Below are 22500 nucleotides of genomic sequence, written 5' to 3' on the forward strand. Positions count from 1 at the left end.
GGTCCGGGGATATTGCCCCCTTTGCCCCCTTATAAATACGGCACTGCCCAAGCCCCATGCATCGGCTACTGGTTCTCAAATAAAGATTTTTATTTTAAAATTAGACGGTAAACTTCCCTGTAAAGAATCGACACAATGACTCTTTAACATAGAACTGCATTTATTTAACGTTTAGGAAGCGAAACGTAGCCAAGTGGTACAGCGTTCGCTCGATGCGCGGTCGGTGTGGGATCGATCCCCGTCGGTGGGCCCATTGGGCCAGTGCACCACAACTGGTATATCAAAGGCCGTGGTATGTCCTACCCTGTCTGCGGGATGGTGCATATAAAAGATCCCTTGCTGCTAATCGAAAAGGAGTTGCCCATGAAGTGGCGACCGCGGGTTTCGTCCCGTAATATCTGTGTGGTCCTTAACCATATGTCTGACGCCATATAACAGTAAATAAAATGTGTTGAGTGCGTCGTTAAATAAAACATTTCCTTCCTTCCTATATATAAAAATGTTTTAATAATAAACAACCCATCTGCTTAACCAGACTATATTGTGTAGATTACTGGGGTGGTCTTATTAATCGGGCTCAACGTTACGCATACATGTGTGTAGCTGAGTAACTCACAACTCCTACCAAGACACTAGTTGCGAGATAATTGTCAGAGCAGATATGATATTCTCATTATGTTTATGACCTGGTTACGCCTTGGTACCGAACGCGAGAAATACTCCGAACTGTTGCCATGGTTACTTACTAAACATATCATACCTTTGCTTTAATTTCTAGACCGTGCATGTGCGCTTCCGTCTTACGGAAACATCAAAGACGGCTAACTATCCAGTAACCGTGGGAGACAGATTTGGAAACAAGACAAGTACAATACAGCGATCGCTATAGATACTGTTATAACATTCCAACAACATTATCACGAAAGACAAAATAAACCAGCGGCTGTTCAGTATGTTAAAGGTTCAGCCATGATTCCCGTTTCAAACAAAACTCGACCACTTGGAATTTTCTCTCTTTTTAATTTTTTTATTGCAGGTTTGAACCGAACTAATATATTCTTGCACACACTTTCGTATGACTCAGCTACGCATATGCTCAATGCGCTCTCTCTCTCTCTCTCTCTCTCTCTCTCTCTCTCTCTCTCTCTCTCTCTCTCTCTCTCTCTCTCTCTCTCTCTCTCTCTCTCTCTCTCTCTCTCTCTCTTTGTCTCTCTCTCTCTCTTCTTTCTCTCGTTCTCTTTTTCTTTCTTTCTCTCTCTCTCTCTCATTCTCTCTCTTTCTTCGTTTTCTCTCTCTGTCTCTCTGCGTCTGTCTCTGTCTGTCTGTTTGTCTGTATGTCTCTCTATTTCGTATTGTATTCCCACCACGTTACACCGGCTTTAGATACCTTAATAGTGTAAATTGAAGAATGTCTGTATGTATGTATGTATGTATGTGTGTGTGTGTGTGTGTGTGTCTGTATGTACTGATGTATGAATATCTATATATTGTATGTATGTCGAGGTTGACTATTACATACATACATAGATATTAACGCACTGGCGCAGGGGATAATTAAATCCTTTCTGGCCTCACAAATTGTCCCATGCCGTTGCTGGGACTCGAACCTGTGGCACCGATTCGCCCGCAAATTTCAAGACTAACCACGATACGCTCTGAGCTATCGAAGCTTCCATAAAAAAGGAAGCTCTTTTAACTCAACCATATGCATGGGGCCTACAATCTACGCGGTCGATCCCGCTTACGTGCATGAAACAGTGGGCAGACCTGGCACTGGCTAATATGTATTGATGTATGAATATCTATATATTGTATGTATGTCGAGGTTGACTATTACATACATAGATATTAACGCACTGGCGCAGGGGATAATTAAATCCTTTCTGGCCTCACAAACTGTCCCATGCCGTTGCTGGGACTCGAACCTGTGGCACCGATTCGCCCGCAAATTGCAAGACTAACCACGATACGCTCTGAGCTATCGAAGCTTCCATAAAAAAGGAAGCTCTTTTAACTCAACCATATGCATGGGACCTACAATCTACGCGGTCGATCCCGCTTACGTGCATGAAACAGTGGGCAGACCTGGCACTGGCTAGTATGTATTGATGTATGAATATCTATATGTTGTATGTATGTCGAGGTTGACTATTACATACAGAGATATTAACGCACTGGCGCAGGGGATACATGTATGTATGTGTGTATGTATGTATGTATGTATGTATGTATGTATGTATGTGTGTGTCTGTGTATGTATGTATGTATGTATGTATGTGTGTATGTATGTATGTATGTATGCATGTCTGTCTGTCTGTATGTATGTATGTATGTACGTATGTATTGATGTATGTACGTATTGATGTATGTATGTATGTATGTATGTATGTGTGACGGAACATGCTCTTAATTTCTTTTCGCCTGTGGCGATATTAATTGTTTTAGAGGGCCGTGTGCAGTCCCAATATGCATTTAGACTAGGTGGGCACTTTGTTACGTAATACCTCCGCGCGACGGTGGTCGAGCTGTTCCCAATACACACCCAGACCAGATGCGGAGGCCATGTGGCCAGTAGTTACGTAATACCTCCGCGAGTTCTGTTTTACGACCGGGGATTTTTAGCGATTGGCGACAGCTAGTCTGACCATCTGAGAAAAATATGCCGTCTTGCTTGGTGTTGAAATATCACTTGAAGGTATTCGGTACCGCCTTGTACCCCCAGGCGATATTCGGTTTGTAATAAATAGATAGGATTTAGAGATATCGGGGAGAAACATAGGAAGGCTCCCAGGGAACGTTGTCCGTCTGGACTGGTAAATATATTTTTCTGCTCTGCTGTATAACCTTGATGTGATTGATGTGACTTTAAATATTTTAATACTGTATTATACCAATATTATTTAGACAGTGTTTCCGGTAAACTGACGAAGTAAATTGTAGGCTTCATTGTCTAAAATTATTAAAGCTTAGCCAGTCATCCTAGAGGACCTAGGTAAACTGTAGGTTATTGTCTTTATGGTGATATGTACCAATATTAATTCTGTATTACAAGGTTACTGAATGAGTAGTTACGGGTTAATTAAAAATTAACCAGTTAGGAATAGAGTTGTAATTCCTTTATTAATTAAGTTCCCCTGGAAGCAATATTAGAATATTGTGTAAACTAGACACCTAGTGATTAACTAATTAAGTGATTAGTTCTGGGTTGTTATTATTATTGTTGTTGTTAATTAATGAACTGCGGCAATTATATTTGTCAGCTTAAGGTTAATACAGATTCCAAAGTGTATTGTGTTTTGTTGTGTTTTCTAGTGAACTAAACGTGCTATATTACATATACTTTATATAAGATCGTATCTCTGTTTATACCTAGAGCCGAGCTACTCGGGTATACACTGCCCGATACAGAGAGATCTAATAGATATACAGTTAGGAGAGATATTTGGATAATCGTGTTTTATTCAGTTACGGGTATTATAGGATCCCCGTGACAGTATGTATGTATGTATGTATGTATGTATTGATGTATGTATGTATGTGTATGAGGGGGATCTTTAACGACACCACTAGAGGACATTTATTTATTAATCATCGGCTATTGGTTTGTTTGTTTGTTTTGTTTAACGAAATCACTAGAGCACATTGATTTATTAATCATCGGCTATTGGATGTTAAACATTTGGTAATTTTGACATATAGAGAGCAGCAAGGGATCTTTTATATACACCATCCCACAGACAGGATAGCAGACACCACGGTTTTTGATATACCAGTCCTGGTGCACTGGCTGGTGCGAGAAGTGTTAATTGTACTAATACTGAGCGTGTACACTATCATATTAATGTTCAAAACATCGTCATACGTTCACGTTGTTGTACCGTAGTGTACACTGCTTCTCCAACAATTACGGACAGGTGTGAGCTTTTAGAAAAGGAGTGAAAATTCAGTAAGTTAGTAAATTGTGGCTACTTTGTGTGTAACGTGTGGTTATTTCCACACTCGTAGAGAGAAAGATGAACGCCGCTGCCTCCACACACACTACTCCTACATTTATTTCTTTCATTTCAACTTATTTTCGCGCTTATATCCAATTACGGTTCAAGCACGCTGTTCTGGGCACACACCTCAGCTGTGTGGGCTGTCTGAAAAGGACAATGGGTTAGTTGTTAGTTGGTTAGTGAGAGAGAAGAGGGTGTAGTGGTCTTACTCCTACCCAGTGAGCCCTTAAGAACTCGATCTGAGTTGGAGCCGGTACTGGGATGCGAACCCTGTACCTACCAGCCTGCAATCTGATAGCTTAACCACTGCGCCACAGAAGAGTCGATTACTCCTACCGATAAAGTAGCAATAGATATTTTGTATACACTTTCCCATAGACAGCACAGTACATACCTCGGCCTATGATGGAACAATAGTAAGGCACTGACCATTCGGGACGAGGACAAGTTAACTGAGTCCATTAAGGGCAATCGGTCCTGTAACCCATCGCATTACAGGGGAACACTGAGCTATAATCCCGCACTTTTAGCTTTTATGGGGCGGGGCTTAGCGGTAAAACGCTCCCCTGGTGCGCGGTCGGTTTAGGATCGATCCCCGTCGGTGGGCACATTGGGCTATTTCTCATTCTAGCCAGTGCACCATGACTGTTATATTAAAGGTCGCTGTATGTGCTATCCTGTCTGTGAGATGGTGCATATAAAAAATCCATTGCTACTAATGGAAATATGTAGCGGATTTTCTCTCTAAAACTATAATGTCAAATTACCAAATGTTTGACATCCAATAACCGATGATTAATAAATCAATGTGCTCTAGTGGTGTCGTTAAACAACACAAAACTTTAAACTTGATTGAGTTATGGTGGGTGTTTTTTCTTACAGACACACAAATACCCCATGTCGGGGACTAAATACGCTACCGATATTTATAATTTAACCTAATAACAATGTTACGAAATGCCCGAAGCCATGTTTTAGGAATAAGATGAACTAATGCGAAAAGCAATGTCCAAAAATACCACTGTCAGATAAATATTGATTTCTTCAAATCATTGTTAAATTATGTAGAGAGTCTGAATAAGATATGGGGTAGTTGATGGCCATCAATAAATAACGCACTGTTTCATTTACCCCTGATATTTTCGCTCCTAAATAATTTACTTTTAGCTTTTCCGTATTGTACCTCTTAATCTCTTTGAAGTAAGCGCAATATAGAAACTATATGGACTTTTAACATTCTTGTAACAAATTCCATTAACGTTTTCGAGGCTTTCGACTCGCGTTTTAAGTTCTTGTGTACTAGCATAATCACAATATCTTCAAAGTACTTCGTACTAATAAATTATAATATTAAATTAACTTGTAAAACTCTACTACGAATAACAAGACATATGTGACGTATAATACAAGACGATATATCGCCATAGGTTGTGTAATGTTTAAGTCAACGGACTAAAGACTGGTAGGTATTACGCTCGCATTCCGGTACCGGCTCCCAACCCAGAGCACGTTTAACGACTCAGTGGATAGGTGTACGGCCACTGCACCGACGTTTCGCACAATAACAACTAGCCAACCCTCTGTCTTGCACAAACAGGCCAGATAGCTGAGGTGTGTGCCCAGGAGAACGTACTTGAACCTCAATTGGATGTAATTGAAAGTATTTTATGAAAATGAAGACGTTAATTATATATGTGCTGTTTATGTGTTGTTGTTAAAGATGTTCCCCATATACAGTGAAACCCCTCTAAACCGGACACCCTTGGGGCCAATATAAATGTCCGGTTTAAGAGGGGTTCGCTTTAGACAGGTTAAGTTCTGTACTGGTTTTTAAAAAGGGACTCTGTAAAACGTCCGGTTTTGATGGAATTCCGATTTACAGAGGGTCCGGTCTTGCATACACACATACATACATACATACATACATACATACATACATACATACACACACACACACACACACACATACATACATACATACATACATACATACATACATACATACATACATGTTGAGTTAAAGAACTTCCTTTTTATGGAAGCTTCGATAGCTCAGAGCGTATTGTGGTTAGCCTTGCAATTTGCGGGCGAATCGGTGCCACAGGTTCGAGTCCCAGCAACGGCATGGGACACTTTGTGAGGCCAGAAAGGATTTAATTATCCCCTGCGCCAGTGCGTTAATATCTATGTATGTAATAGTCAACCTCGACATACATACAATATATAGATATTCATACATCAATACATACTAGCCAGTGCCAGGTCTGCCCACTGTTTTATGCACGTAAGCGGGATCGACCGCGTAGATTGTAGGCCCCATGCATATGGTTGAGTTAAAGAGCTTCCTTTTTATGGAAGCTTCGATAGCTCAGAGCATATCGTGGTTAGCCTTGCAATTTGCGGGCGAATCGGTGCCACAGATTCGAGTCCCAGCAACGGCATGGGACACTTTGTGAGGCCAGAAAGAATTTAATTATCCTTGCGCCAGTGCGTTAATATCTATGTATGTAATAGTCAACCTCGACATACATATAATATATAGATATTCATACATCAATACATACATACATACATACATACATACATACATACATACATACATACATACATGCATGGTTGAGTTAAAGAACTTCCTTTTTATGGAAGCTTCGATAGCTCAGAGCGTATCGTAGTTAGTCTGCCAATTTGCGGGCGAATCGGTGCTACAGGTTCGAGTCCCAGCAACGGCATGGGACAATTTGTGAGGCCAGAAAGGATTTAATTATCCCCTGCGCCAGTGCGTTAATATCTATGTATGTAACAGTCAACCTCGACATACATACAATATATAGATATTCATACATCAATACATACATACATACATACATACATACATACATGCATACATACATAAATACATACATACATACATACATACGAAAAGGCTTTATTAATATTTAAAGTAATTACTACCAATAGACGGGCTGAACGTTTCACGAAAAGCACCCAAGCACAAGCTACTAATAAAAACTCTATAAATAATATATTGAATTTAAATATTAATAGAACGGCAGTAAATATTTAATAGTGCAACATAAATATTCTATGTTATAGTCTACCGGTCCATCATTTAATCGTCATCATCATCATCATGGTCATCATCATCATCATCGTCGTCGTCGTCATCATCGTCATCATCATCATTATAATCGTCGTTGTCGTCGTCGGGATCATAGTAGTGGTAATAGCACCGGCAGCAGCAGCAGTAATAGTGGTATAGTAGTAGTAGTAGTAGTAGTAGTAGTAGTAGTAGTAGTAGTAGTAGTAGTGGCAGTAGTAATAGTAGTAGTAGTAGTAGTAGTAGTGGTAGTAGTAGTAGTAGTAGTAGTAGTAGTAGCAGCAGCAGCAGCAGCAGTCGCAGTAGTAGGTGGAGCAGCAGCAGCAGTCGTAGTAGTAGTAGTAGTAGTAGTAGTAGTAGTAGCAGAAGCAACAGCAGTAATAGTAGTAGTAGCAGCAGTAGTAGTAGCAGTAGTAGTAGTAGCAGTAGTATTATTAGTAGTAGTAGTAGCAGCAGCAGTAGCAGTAGCAGAAGCAGCAGCAGTAGTAGTAGTAGTAGCAGTAGTAGTAGTAGTAGTAGTAGCAGCAGCAGCAATAGTAGTGGTTGTGGTGGTAGTAGCTATAATAGTAATAGTAGTAACTGTAGTAGCAGCAGCAGTAGTAGTAGTAATAGTAGTAGTAGTATAGTAATATTAGTAGTAGTAATAGTAGTAGTAGCAGCAGCAGTAGTAGTAGTAGTAGTAGTAGTAGTAGTAGTAGTAGTAGTAGTAGCAGCAGCAGCAGCAGCAACAGTAGTAGTAGCAGTAGTAGTGGTGGTGGTAGTGGTGGTAGTAGTAGTAGTAGTAGTAGTGGTGGTAGTAGTAGTAGTAGTAACAGTAGTAGTAGTGGTGGTAGTAGTAGTAGTAGTAGTGGTAGTGGTGGTAGTAGTAGTAGTAGTAGTAACAGTAGTAGTAGTAGTAGTAGTAGTAGTAGTAGTAGTAGTAGTAGTAGTAGTAGTAGTAGCAGCAGTAGTAGTACTTAGCAGCAGCAGTAGTAGTAGTAGTAGTAGTAGTAGCAGCAGTAGTAGTAGTACTTAGCAGCAGCAGTAGTAGTAGTAGTAGTAGCAGCAGCAGCAGCAGTAGTAGTAGTAGTAGTAGTAGTAGTAGTAGTAGTAGTAGTAGTAGGAGTAGTAGTAGTAGTAGTAGTAGTAGCAGTAGTAGTGATATAAGTAGTAGTGGTAGTAGTAGTAGGGTCGATCCCCGTCGGTGGGTCCATTAGCCTATTTCTCGTTCTAGTCAGTGCACCACGACTGGTATATCAAAGGTCGTCGTATGTGCCAGCGTGTCTGTGGGATGGCGCATATAAACGATCCCTTGCTACTAATGGAAAAATGTAGCGGGTTTCCTCTCTAAGACTATATATGTCAAAATTACCAAATGTTTGACATCCAATAGCCGATAATTAATAAATCAATGTGCCCTACTGGTGTTGTTAAACAAAAGAGACTTATTTTTTCATCAGTATCGATATTAGGTCGATATTAGTTACTGTCATTTCATGTTTCATTATATCATTCAAATGAAATATATCGTACAGTATCGATATCATCATTATTCATTGCCGTCAATAGTGGGGAGTGTGTAGAGGAGGGTGTTTGCGTGTGGGAGGAGAAATGGCCCCCATCACTTTAACATAAACCCAGTTTTAAAAGGATGACAAAAAAATGGATATATAATGTTATTTTGGTTGTAGTTTGTACTGAACACCACAACGGTTATTCCTTTTCCCATTCGTTGATTGAGTTAATAAGTTCGACTTGGCTATGAAATATGCATTGCGATGTGTCGTATGGGGAATGTTCAAAGTGAATACTTCATTACACATTAATGATATCTTATAACTTCTTTCTTGACAAGTATCGAATATTCAGTGCAACGGATCGTCACCTTCGATGCATAAAGCGATTTCAAGCTGTCGCTATATTGATCTGAAAATATGTTTATTATCGCTACAACCATGCGCTGTTTACCGAGGTCAAACCATTATTCGCGTATGTTAAAATTTTCCATATGAAATAGCTTCATCAATTATTGAATATATCGCGTATATAATTTCTCCCGTGTGCTGTCATAGACGAATAAGCAACAGAACGTGTACCGCAGAAGCTTTCGGGCAAATTGGCGTTTTTCAATTTAGTGACCAAAGCGACGCTGTCGAGTGGATCAATTATTGACAAAGCCTGCAATTTCTAGGCGAAACTCTTGAATCGGGCTTGTTTAAATATTCCTGCGCATTAATAATTCACCATCCTCCCGGAACGCCGCTAAATAATTGATGAGCAGTCGGAATGACGGTGTATTGTTTTATCTCGTTAGTTTACTACTCACGTGTTTTGTCCGGTTTGCCCGCATCAGCGCCAACACGGAATTCACGCAGAGCGCCAGCATTCGCAACATTTTCCGAAACGAAACTTGGGTCCAACGAAATAACTTGACCGGCACGCTGTGAAAGAGCTCTTCTGGTTGATTTGGGGAACTATTACGTCTGGGTGTGACCTGTGTTGTAACCTGAACTGGATGAATGTTTTATAATGCTACTGATATGCGTATAACCAAGAGGGACTTGCATTTTATCTGGCAGAGCATTGGATTTGTGAGGTTTTCTAAACCCTGCTAAGTACTTCATTATTCTTGTTAAAATAGGTGTCCTACAGTTCTTTGGGAAATTGGTTTCTGTCTATTCAATCGTAATAAGTGAAGGGTTCCTCCAGACATTTCTGTTTACGTACCGTCTATAATGACTGGTTATATTTAACTAACAGTGGATAAAAATAAACCTCCACAAGATGTCAGTAGCTCATGTTAAACAAGAACCTTTAGACAGTTTTGACGTGGACATGAAAAATGACAGTTACGAAAACGCCGGCAGTAGCGGTCATGTCTCGGTGTTAAAGGGAGACAACCAGAAGCCCATAAACCAGGATGAGATGCTGCACGTGATGAGCATCATCAACAGGTGCGAGCAGGAGTCTGTATCTCCCGGATCTGACGACACGCGGACGAACGGACAGTTTACTGTAAACGGCGGCGACGGGGATTTCAAACACGAGTGCTGCATATGCAACGCGCGCTTCAAGTCGTCACGTGCATTCCGTGGTCACGGGGTCATGCACCGGCTGGGGTTTGATCCTGTTAAAAGAAGGATATCTTCTTCTGAAGTTACACAAGACTCCGGTAGCCAGTACTGTCGAAAGAACGGCTTCGATGACTCGCCCTTCAAGTGCGACAACTGTCACGCAGTGTTCGGAAGTCGCGACACCTATGCAATGCATATGCTAATGAGAGCCAAGGACGAGAACTGCAAAGCTCGTGCTCAGGCCATAGGAATCGATGTTGATGCCTCTCCATCTGGACAGATGAGCAAGAGTGTGAAGATGGCTGATGGAGGACTTTACAATCTGAAGGATGTATCTAATGATACTAATAAACTGTTTTCTGACTACAAAGGACTGATGCCTACCTACGCGCCGAGTTGTGCTGACGCTCGCGAGATCCTGGCCTGCCCGCAGTGTGGAGAGGTGTTCCCCAGCAAGGACACCCTCGCCATGCACGCCATGTTCCATACACATGACAAGGAGCAGCAGCCCAAGCCCACCAGGTGGGCGATCGTCTATTCCAGTCCAGTCACAGGACTTGTACGTTCTCCAAACCCAGCTGTTATGCAAGCTATGACACCAGAGCTATTGCATCATAACGAGTCGTCGAACAGTTCTTCGCGAAGGCTGGATGTTGGTCAGGACCACGGTGCTACTGGCTTGTCCAACTCTCCGACAGCTGACCAAGGTTTGGATCTGAGCATAGGTTCACCACGAGGTACAGCTGGTCAGTCAGCTTCTACCAGCAACAGCAGCAGCAGCAGCAGCAGCAGCAACCATAAGCAACACGTGTCAAAGATAAGTGATGTGATCGGCGTAGTAACAAAGCAAGATGGTGATGACGGTGTTGATCTCAGTTCATCGGTTGAACATTCACCACAATTGTCGAAGAATGAAGTGACGAACACATTATTTTCTTATCCACTGAAATCACCAGAACCAGCGTCCACGCAGTTACGTGCAGTGTCGGCTGACAGTGGTGCGGTCAGATTTCAAGCCCAGGGGGTACTAGATGTCAAAGTGGAATCATCTATCGAAAATGCACTACATAGACCAAAATCAACAGACTGCGGTACGATAGGACGAAAAGATAATCGTGAGAAAACTCAACAAAACGTGAGTTCCCCTCTTTCTGGCAGACTCGAAAAGGCTGAGTTGGCTGGATTACCCGGAGAACACCAGTCTGACATCATGAACAGAATGAGACAATTGAGGAAGTCCCGATATCCCATGCGGAAGCTGCCGTACGGATATCACCCGTTATCGAGACCTTGGCGACAACCGGAAAGAAAGCAGGTGGAAGAAAGCAGCACCAAACCGGATGTTCCCAACTATACTGCTGCTGCACACAGCAGTGGTTCGTCAAATCCAAACCAGGGTATTGCGCAGATGCTGAACTTAAAGGCAAAGGACTTCTCGTACTGTAAGTATTGTGAAATAGTGTACCTCGATCGTACGCTGTTTCAGCTTCACATGGGACTGCACAACGTAAACAACCCGTGGCAGTGCAACGCATGTGGGAAGGTGTGTGGCAATAGACTGGACTTTTCTTCACACGTTCTTCATTACTGACGTTCATTTTACCAAACCCAGAAGTTGTTGGTATTAATAGTTATCCATGATTTCATTATATGTTCATCACTGTCAGTAAATATGCAGATACGCCATTGTCCATTTCATTTTCAGATATTAACGTGAATTACAGCTGACATTCATGTGATGCCAGAGAGCACGTGCTTCGTTGTTGGTGGTGATATAAACTATGACTTTCTGCGACGTCATTACACATTTTATAACAATGGCGCCAATATAAGTGCAAGCGCTCCGTAACTGGTGATATCATGGATTACAACTAACAGTGACATATTTACAACTAACAATCACGTCATTACACGTGCTCCATTATTGACAGTGGTATTAACTATGGTTGGTTAGCAGTATACAATACGTGTCTCAGTATTAATGTCATACGGGCGTAGGAGTAAAGTCTTAAGATAATGTATTAGCCGCGACCCCAACAGCCACACCCTCCCCATCCCCGTTGAGGCTAAAACATTTTAAAATGAAATATTAGGCTATTAATATAGGTGCCCAAGGTAAACATAGACAAATGGGCGGCTAGGTTCATACTCGAACCACCCCCACTCACCCCACCCCTCCCCACCCCACCCCCACCCCCGCACATAAACACAGGTCAGTGTGTCTTATGGTTGACAATCATATCTTTTCATCGTGATTCATTATTATTGCTAGCAAGAACTACGACTATCAATAATATAATTATCATATGTATTTCATGTCTTCACCTTAGCTTAACTTTTACTAACATTGGCGTATCTTTACAAAAACACATATGTACAATCTTAGGCCTACCAATATGTGCGTTTCTGGGAGGCTAGGTTTCTGGAGGAGGGGAGGGGTGTTACTACTTGAACCCTACGGGTTCAGATAAAATGTTATGTATGTACTCTTTTCACTTACATGTTAACAGTAAATCGAAAAACCTAATAAAATAAACAAATTTTATTAAAATGATTAATTAATATTTAAATGCTATATTTATATTCTCCTTTTCAGTGTTAACTATTACAAACCGAATCATTTTATAAAAGATTTTTTCATTTCAAAATTTTTCCTAAAGTGTCAATATCTAATTCTATAAACCTGAAGCACTACAAATCGTGTTACAAATCGTGTTACAAATCGTAAGCAAGTACATATTTGTGTGTGGTTTTATTGTATGGATATATTTCGCCAATTATGACATGACTGTGTTTATTAAATACACTGTTATTGCTTTGTGTGTGACCGACATGACATAACACTTTATAACCCATATGCGGTTTATTGTCATAAATGGTGAAAACAGTTGTGAAACAACACGCTTGTAACAGTAACATATGTAACATATATAATATTGTCTACAGTGTAATAAACAGTGATTTGAGTTTATATGATTTCCGTTCACATAAACAACATACAGATTTTAAAAGTGAGTGTTGAACATTTTACACTCACTTGAAATAATAATAATAATAATAATAATTATTATTATTATTATTATTATTATTATATTTCGTATTATTATTATTATTATTATTATTATTATTATTATTACTACTACTAATACTAATACTATTACTATTACTATTACTACACTACTACTACTACTATTATTATCATCATCATCAACATCATAATATAATGAATGAAGGCAGGAAATGTTTTATTTAACGACGCCCTCAACACATTTTATTTACGGTTATATGGCGTCAGTGATATGGTTAAGGACCACACAGATATAGAGAGAGGAAACCCGCTATCGCCACGTCATATGCTACTCTTTTCGATTAGCAGCAAGGGATCTTTTATATGCACCATCCCACAGATAGGATAGTACATACCACGGTCTTTTTGAAACCAGTTGTGGCGCACTGGATGGAACGAGAAATAGCTCAATGGGCGCACCGACGGGGATCGATCCTAAACCCAGCGAACATCAAGCGAGCGCTCTATCACTGGGCTACGTTCCGCCCCTCATAATATAATGAGTGCGATTACTGAGTTATTTTACAAATATATAATTGATAGGAATATGAATGTTCTTCACACTGCTGCACTAAATGTCAGTTGTCCATGTTGCGCAATATTTAAGTGTACACAAAGCACTGACTGACAATGCAATTGATAATTATTCTTAGTGATTTTAGTCGATACTTTAACATGATACAAGAATAACAGGTCGTGTGGGAGTATATTATTTCCACAATGGTCGATCGATAAAACTGAAACTGTTTCAATAGTACACCACACAAAACACACACACACACACACACAGAGAAAGAGAGAGAGAGAGAGAGAGAGAGAGAGAGAGAGAGAGAGAGAGAGAGAGAGAGAGAGAGAGAGAGAGAGAGAGAGAGGGAGGAAAGGAAGTGTTTTTATTTAACGACGCACTCAACAGATTTTAATTACGGTTATATGGCGTCAGACATATGGTTAAGGACCACACAGATATTGAAAGAAGAAACCCGCTGTCGCCACTTCATGGGCTACTCTTTCCGATTAGCAGCAAGGGATCTTTTATATGCACCATCCCACAGACAGGATAGCACATACCACGGTTTTTGCTATACCAGTCGTGGTGCACTGGCTGTGATGAGAAATAGCCCAATGGGTCCACCGACAGGGATCGATCCCAGACCGACGCTGTACCACTGAGCTGCGTCTCGCCCCTAGAGAGAGAGACACACACACAGACACACACACACACACACACACAGAGAGAGAGAGAGAGAGAGAGAGAGAGAGAGAGAGAGAGAGAGAGAGAGAGAGAAACACACACACACACACCCAACACACACACACACACACACACACACACACACACACACACACACACACACACACATCATTTTAGTACGCATCTATGATCAACAATACAACGGGCTTTTGTTGTTATTTAAGGGTTTTTTTTTTGACGGGGTGTTGTTTTTGCTGTTGTTGTTGTTGTTTTGTTGTATGCTTTTTTCGGGGGGGGGGGTGGGGGGGGTTGGTTTCCTATTATTATTATTATTTTTGTTTCCTTTGTTTATTTGTTGTTAGTTGTTTGTTTGCGGAGGTGGGTATTTTGGGTGTTTTGTTTGTTTGTTTGTTTTTTGTTGTTGCTTTTGTTTTTTATTGGAGTTTTTTTCGGTGGGTGGGATTGGGGTGGTTGGCGTTATGTTTGATATATAATTTACCTTTAAAATGATACACAGACGAAAATTTTATCACCAACAGACATTACAAGAAACTGTTTGTCACTTGCAATTTGTTCAGTGTTCTCTATTGCCTACTTTTTCAGCAATAAGATAATCAAACTTTGGTGAGACTTCTCTTCGGTTGTGATTTTGTTCTGTCTGGTGTACGTGTTAGCTCCTCGTCTGGGTTACAAAATCACTGATCCGTGGAACCACCTGTGACCTCTATTGAAAGTCGGGCACTTTCCCGGGTCATATCAATATAACTAGCGCCTTTCTTTTGCTCTTTTGTGTCGATAGAGATTTCACCTGTTCGTGATTGCCAATGATAGCCCAGAGGCTAAGCTCTCAGTTATTTGTATGGAAAAAAGAGTACTGTGTAATATCACCGCTAGAGCACATTGATATATTAATCATCGGCTATTGAATGTCAAACATCTGGTAATTTAGACATTCAGTTTTAGAGAGGAAACCCGCTACATTTTTCCATTGGTAGGAAGGGATCTTCTATATGCACCATACCACAGCCTTTGATATACCAGTCGTGGTGCACTGGCTGGAATGAAAAATAACCGTGAACTCCGATAAAGGTTTAACGTCTTCCATCGGGAATGTATGCTATGTGTGAAGGTTTATTTTGTTTAACAACACCTCTAGAGCAAATTGGCTTATTAATCATCGGCTATTGGACGTCAAATATTTGGTAATTTTCACTCCAACTTTTCAGAGGAAACCGCTACACTTTTCCATTAGCATCAAGCGGAATTGTATATGCACCTTCCCACAGGACAGCACATAACACGGTCTTTGATATACCAGTCGTGGTGCACTGGTTGGACGATAAAACTAAATCATAGACTGGGTCCAGCGAGGAGGCTGGATTCTACAAGGAAAGCAGCTCAAGCGAGCACTCTACGGACTGAGCTAGATCCCACCCACTACGAGTGAACACTATTGATACATGCATTTTGCAGATACACGCACTACTAGAAGCATTCGAGTGGAATCAGTTTGCCCATTTTAAAGTTAAAGTTTGTTTTATATTTTATATGCATCATCCGACAGACAGGATAGCACATACCATTTCATTTGATGTACCATTTGTGGTGCACTGGCAGGAACGAGAAATATCCCAAATGGGCCCACCGACGGGGATATATCCTAGACCGACCACGCATCAAGCGAGTGCAATACCACTGGGCTACGTCCCTTAAAGATACAATTAACTAATGTGTGTTTGTTTTACTGAACGACACCACTGGTGCATACTGATGTATTAATCATGGGCTATTCGATGTTAAACATTTGATAATTTGATAAAAGAGGAAACCCGATACATTTTTCTATTAGTAGCAAGGGATCCCCAAGACAGGATAGCAGATACCACTGCCGTTGATGTACTAGTTATGGTGCATTGGCTGGAACGAGAAATAGCCCAATGGGCCACCGACGGGGTTCGTTTCTAAACCGACAGCGCATAGCTGAGCGCTTTACAACTGGGTTACGTCCTGCACTGCCCTGTTGAATGACGCATTATTTAATTATATTTATTGGCAGGGGGAGGAATATCAGCGCTCACCCCAGAAAAATACGGTGGAAAATGTGTTTAGTTTAGATATGCTCTTTTTGTGTAGAGGTCCTGCTCCAGTTCTGTTTTACTGTCCCTCGTCTATCCAAACGCGGGTATAGGACTTTATGCAGGGGCGAGGGGGCGTCTAGACTGTTGAACGAAATTTAAAAATAAAAATAAAATGCGTTCGATCAAGGAGATTTTGATCCCAAAACTCCCCGAAACCACCCCAACCCCCTTGCTATAATACCTTTAGGGATCATTATGTATCGCCAAGACGTCAAGTCTCTCCCCAAGTTATTTTAGCTAGGCAAGACCCTGTGATAACAGTTATCGGGGTTTTAATTAATATTAATGTTTTTTAAATTTTAAACGTCGCTGACATGTTAAATTTAACACATAACAATTTAACATGCAACTTATCTGGGTACAAATAGCGATAAGTATTGGTTTATTATGTTGTGGGAATTTGAAATCAATTATGCACGGTCTATCTACACCGCATGCTACATATATAATACCTTTGACCACACGTGTTTGTCTAACAGATTGGTGTTTGCCACGTACTGTATGCATACTGCACAACAAAAGAAATTAGATTATTAAGTAGTTTTTTGTGTCTGTTAAAATTATCAATGTCATGAGATCATGTTAGGCCCATTATAACAGGTTATTGTTCGATTTAATTTTATGATTTAAAAAATTTAAATATACTGACGGGCAAAAGAAAGTATACCGACAAAATAGAAAACGAAAATAAAATAACTAAAACATATTCCATCAAGCAGTTGTTTTAGCTCTGGTTCAACTAGTTCGCCCATCAGTGATACCGGATCCGAGGTGTTCCCCTGCACGAACTTCAAGAAGCCGGACCTGATTTTCCCGATCTGAACTTTCCAGACGGCTTCCGAGTCGGAGGAGGGCGGTGCTTGTGAAGGTGGAGGCCTTGCCTTGTCAAGCTGGTCGCTCGGCTGAGCGACGGCCTTCCTATTCGTAACGGCTCCTACCCGGACCGCCGCCTTCCGAACTGGCAAGACTGGTGACATCGGCGCGTTGAGAGCATCCATCGGTGTTGACGGCGGGTCCGGCTGAGCTGGTCCTTTCGTCTTGGGTCGAGTCGGGGGCGGCGAACGCAGAAGGGACCGCCGCTGGCAGTTGAGCCGCCAGTTTTGTTTACCCCTGAGCCGCCCCTGGCGCACGTTTCCTCTACCTCCGCCCTCTTCCCTTCGAGTCGCCGTACACCAAAGTCACGGTTGCCCGTGACCCGGTGTACACGACGCGAAACTCCAACAGCGATCCAAAGCTTGCAATCAAGCCCCCCCCCCCCCCCCCCCACGGCGGTGGGGGGGGGGGGCAAGTCGAGAGCACAGCCGGCAGCGTCCAGCTTCGTCGAGAGTTAGCTTGGAAGTGTTTAATATAGCGCTTGCGCACTCGTGACTGGTGCTGCAGTGGCGCAGTCAGGAGGTATCATCATCATCTATCATATCACATTCATTTAATGTTAAGCACAAACACCAGTGTAATGTGCAACCGCGATTGTTTCCTCTCCCAAACTGACCACTGGTCCGGATTTTGGGGAGGGCTATTCATTTCATTATTTCATGGGTCCGCGAAAATTAGTTAAATCAAACTATATCCGTTATTTACTCTGATGATACGCGTAACAAAATATTGTCACACATGCACACACACACACACGCAGACAGAGACAGAGACAGACAAACAGACAGAGAGAGCCACAGACAGAGGGAGAGGGGGAGAGAGAGAGAGAGAGAGAGAGAGAGAGAGAGAGAGAGAGAGAGAGAGAGAGAGAGAGAGAGAGAGAGAGAGAGAGAGAGAGAGAGAGAGAGAGAGAGAACCTGGGTGGGAACCTGGTCCTTACTACCTTTAAGGCCATGCCGAATGTCTTTTCTCATTTTCAATACCACGGCCATTGACCAGTTGTGGTGTACTGGTTAGAAAGAGAGAAAAAAAAATCAGTTGAATGGATCCACCAAGGTGGTTCGATCCTGCGACGCAAGCACCTCAAGCTATCACTCAACCGACTGAGCTGAATCCCGCCCCAACAAAAAACAACTCTCATTTCGAGAGGTCCGAAAAGGGAAGCAACCGTTGCCAGTAGAGGCAATACACTACATGGTACTAGTATTATGGTATTCAGTTCTATATCCAAAAAAAAGAAGAAGTTTGTTTTGTTCAACGACACCACTGGAGCACATCGATTAATGAATCATCGGCTATTGGATGTCAAACATTTGGTAATTCTGACTCGTAGTTATCAAAGGAAACCAGTTATATTTTTCCTAATTCAGCAAGGTCTCTTTTATATGCATTTTAACACAGACAGGAGAGCACATACCACGGCCGTTGTCCAGTTGTGGTGCACTGGTTGGAACGAGAATAGCTCTAGATGAGGCGCGCGTGCAGGAATTTATGCAGAGGGATTAACTAGATTGGGTAGGTGTAAGACCACTACATCCTCTTTTTCTCTCACTAACAACTAACCCACTAACAACTAACCCACTGTCCTGGATAGACTGGATAGCTGATGTGTGTGCCCAGGGCAGCGCGCTTGAACCTTAATTGGATTATAAGCACGAAAATTGAAGTTGAAATGAAATGAAAACTGGAAGTGGACGCCTTTCCATCATTGCATACCCTAACAGTGAAATCAGTTCTGATTCCAGCAAAATTAAATAAAGAACAGCGGGGCTCGTGTCAATGGAACTATAGTCACCTACAAGTGCCTCGTTGACCGAGTAGCGGCGTAATCCCTAGAGGGTTTTGTGACTCTGTAATTATTTTTGCATTATGTTCTTACATTAAGTTAATTTAAAATGACAACTTGATACCTTGATATATTGGAATTGTCTCTGTTCTACAGGCCAGCATATATCGATATTGCACAATAACTTTGTAATTCTCACGATCCCGGTAAATCTATATACTGCTATCTGGTAATCTATAGTTATGCTATTAATAAATCACCACCTTCGGTGATGGGCCAATGAGCTTATTATTCTAACCATATTAAGGTGCTGGGGTATCGCTATCTTGTGACTTCACGCATGCGGTAACCCAAAGCCTCGCATAAATATTGCACCTAAGTGTACATGTCTCTCTCTTTCTGTCTGTTTGTCTTTCTGTGTGACTGAATATTTGTCTAACTGTCCGTACCCAGGTGTGGGTCCGTCTCTCTCTCTCTCTCTCTCTCTCTCTCTCTCTCTCTCTCTCTCTCTCTCTCTCTCTCTCTCTCTCTCTCTGTTTGTCTGTCTGTCTCTCAACCCCTCTTTCTCTCTCTCTTTCCGTCTCTCTCTTCCTATATCTTTCTCTCCTCTTTATATCTATCTCGCCCTCTCTTCTCCCTTCCTTCCCCTCTTTCCCTCTCCTCTCTACCCCCTTCCCTTCTCTGAAACTGTTTAATCATTGCAACTAAAATAACACAAAGGCAAACAAACTTTCTGAATTGATTATTTACATTACAGCGGAAATACATTCAGTCACGTTCATTTCTTTTCTCGTTCTTTATCTTTATCTCTCCCTCTCTTTCTTTCTATTGCTCTCGTTTTCTCTCTTTCTTTCTTATCATTCTCTCTCTCTCGTTCTCTCTCTCTCTCTCTCTCTCTCTCTCTCTCTCTCTCTCTCTCTCTCTCTCTCTCTCTCTCTCTCTCTCTCTCTCTCTCTCTTTCATTCTTTCTTTCTTTCTTTCTCTCTCTTTCTTCTCTCTCTCTCTTTCGTTCTCTCTCTCTCTCTCTCTCTCTCTCTCTCTCTCTCTCTCTCTCTCTCTCTCTCTCTCTCTCTCTCTCTCTCTCTCTCTCTCTCTCTCTGTTGATCACCATTAGTAACGCGATCATAATTAAGCGAAATAACAACCATTACCTGATAGCCGCTAATTAAACAAACATTCCTTTCAGTTGCGTGATATACTTTTGTTTAAACAAGATTTCCGTTAATTGGGTAACCGTGCGTACGCATTCATGTAACGTAAAACCAATTCACGTTGTATTATTACTTATCTGATAATGTTTGCATTACTTGGGTTTTTTTTAGTAAGAAAACAAAAAAACACCCCAAAACCCCCATGCTTTCAAAAAGCATTCACATCATGTATGTAATGTATATTAGAGGGGTTTTGCAATCACACCTTTACTGTTACGGATAATGATAGGTCACCACTTTGAAGGTAATTGGTCACAGCAATTTGCTTCTCACTCTTTATAATTAAACGGCCTGCCACACGTAATACATTTCGTGGCTAATATAATTTAAATAATATAATAAATAAATAAATAAATAAATAACACTTCTGATAATGTCGCCATCTTTAAGTCACTATAATAGTGCCGAAGTGCAAAACTAGCTAAACGATTAGTATCATATTGGGTCGAATTTACGAAGTCTGTTTTTTCTTGCATCTTAAACGCAGATGATTAAGCATTGCAAATGTATGTAGTTACACGTGTGTAAGACATAAACAGATGATTAAGCATTGCAAATGTATGTAGTTACACGTGTGTAAGACATACACAGATGATTAAGCATTGCAAATGTATGTAGTTACACGTGTGTAAGACATAAACAGGATTTGTAAATTCGGCCCATTATGAATTGCTAGTATTGGTATCCGTAACAGCAATGGTGTGGTTGAGAAACCTCTCTAATGTAGCGTGCATTATGGAAAAATCCAGCGTGCATTGTATCGTGTTTCTTGATGATGCGCCAGGCAATATCTTTACTGTGCGAGTTATGGAGCGTCCGTAACGAATGATGCAGCACCCATTAAACAATTACATAACATGCAACGCAGATAAACATCCAGTCATTTTAATATTCACAAACTGATTCAGAGTGATCCATTTGAGGGAAACGCATGTTTGGTGTGATATGTCATATCAGGTTAGCAAGATGTCATATTATATCAGTAAGATGTCCTATCAATTGAGTGAGATGTCATATCAGTCATATCAGGTCAGTAACATGTCATATCAGGTTAGTACGATGCCAAATTAGATCAGTGGGAGGTCATAACTATCATTGGGATATATACGGTTAATTAGATGTAATATAATATCAGAGAGATGTCATATCAGGTTCGTGAAATGTCTTTAGGTTAGTGATGTTATATCAGGTTAGTGAGATGTCATCTCAGGTCAAAGAGATGTCATATAACTTCAAAGGTGGCATCAGGTTAATGAGAAATTTTCAGATTAGTTAGAAGTCATATTAGGTCGGTGAGATATCATATTAGGTCAATGCGATGTCAAATAATGTCAGAGGTGTCATCAAGTTAGTGAGATGTCATATCATTTCAGTAAGATGTCATATCAGGTTGGTGAGATGACAAGTCAAGTCAGGCAAGTGTCATAAATGGTCAGATTCCCTTCACGAGTTTAAATGTTTCGTATTCCCATCCTATTTCACCAATCTGTCTATTCTTAGGTTTCTGAAACATTTGTCCAGGCGCGGTTCTGTTGATATACGACACCTCCGCCGTGGACTCTTCAGATCTGGCCCCGATTCCAATCGCCTGGTATCCATCAAAGGTTGATGCTCTGTAATCGCGCAATCCACTAGGTCCTGTAAGTAAAGATTAGTTATAAACAAAAACACGTGAACGCTAATAGTAAGCGAACGTCGAAGGTGCAAAACGCAGCTATACTTTGTTTGTGTCTGTTACTTCTGGGGAAAACAATATGATATCACATATATCAGATAAGTGAGATAGGAATTAGAAACCAAAGTGTGCATGTACAAACATAATGGCCGAACACATTACTATAGATATTTTAACTACTTCAAGCAGTAATCTATATTTAGTATTGCCGATATTCAGACAAAACTAATTCAAAGTTCTAAGTGTTCATCTAAATATGGTCCAAGTACGCTGTCCTGGGTGCATAACGAAGATGTCTGGATTTTTGTCCAGCACAGAGGTTGTTGGATCGTTTTGTTTTGTTTCTGTTGTTTCTTTTTTTTGTGGACGTTTTTGTTAAGGATTTTGGGGAGAGGGTTAAAGTTTGCTAC

General features: G+C 41.0%; 3 protein-coding genes across 5 annotated transcripts in view; 1 reads left to right on the forward strand and 2 right to left on the reverse strand.

The window, feature by feature from the left end:
- The window catches only part of LOC121380625 (putative ammonium transporter 1), a 212124-nt gene that overhangs the window by 52972 nt on the left and 136652 nt on the right, over nucleotides 1-22500 (reverse strand). The window lies entirely within an intron of this gene.
- On the forward strand, nucleotides 9280-13113 carry LOC121380624. The gene has a single exon (XM_041509526.1). The coding sequence runs from the start codon at nucleotides 9859-9861 to the stop codon at nucleotides 11737-11739; it is 1881 nt and encodes a 626-aa protein (XP_041365460.1). The 5' UTR covers nucleotides 9280-9858; the 3' UTR covers nucleotides 11740-13113.
- LOC121380626 overlaps nucleotides 21287-22500 on the reverse strand; it is a 10241-nt gene continuing 9027 nt past the window's right edge. For both annotated transcript variants that reach the window (XM_041509529.1, XM_041509530.1), the window contains exon 3: nucleotides 21287-22053. In XM_041509529.1, the coding sequence (XP_041365463.1) occupies nucleotides 21848-22053 (206 nt within the window). In that variant the 3' untranslated portion in view covers nucleotides 21287-21847. The remainder of the gene's footprint in view (nucleotides 22054-22500) is intronic.

Source organism: Gigantopelta aegis, chromosome 9 (genome assembly GCF_016097555.1).
Source record: "Gigantopelta aegis isolate Gae_Host chromosome 9, Gae_host_genome, whole genome shotgun sequence".
Lineage (NCBI taxonomy): Eukaryota > Metazoa > Mollusca > Gastropoda > Neomphalida > Peltospiridae > Gigantopelta > Gigantopelta aegis.

Coding starts and splice junctions, on each gene's coding strand:
- LOC121380624 (XM_041509526.1), top strand. CDS start 9,859: ATGTCAGTAGCTCATGTTAAACAAGAACCTTTAGACAGTTTTGACGTG.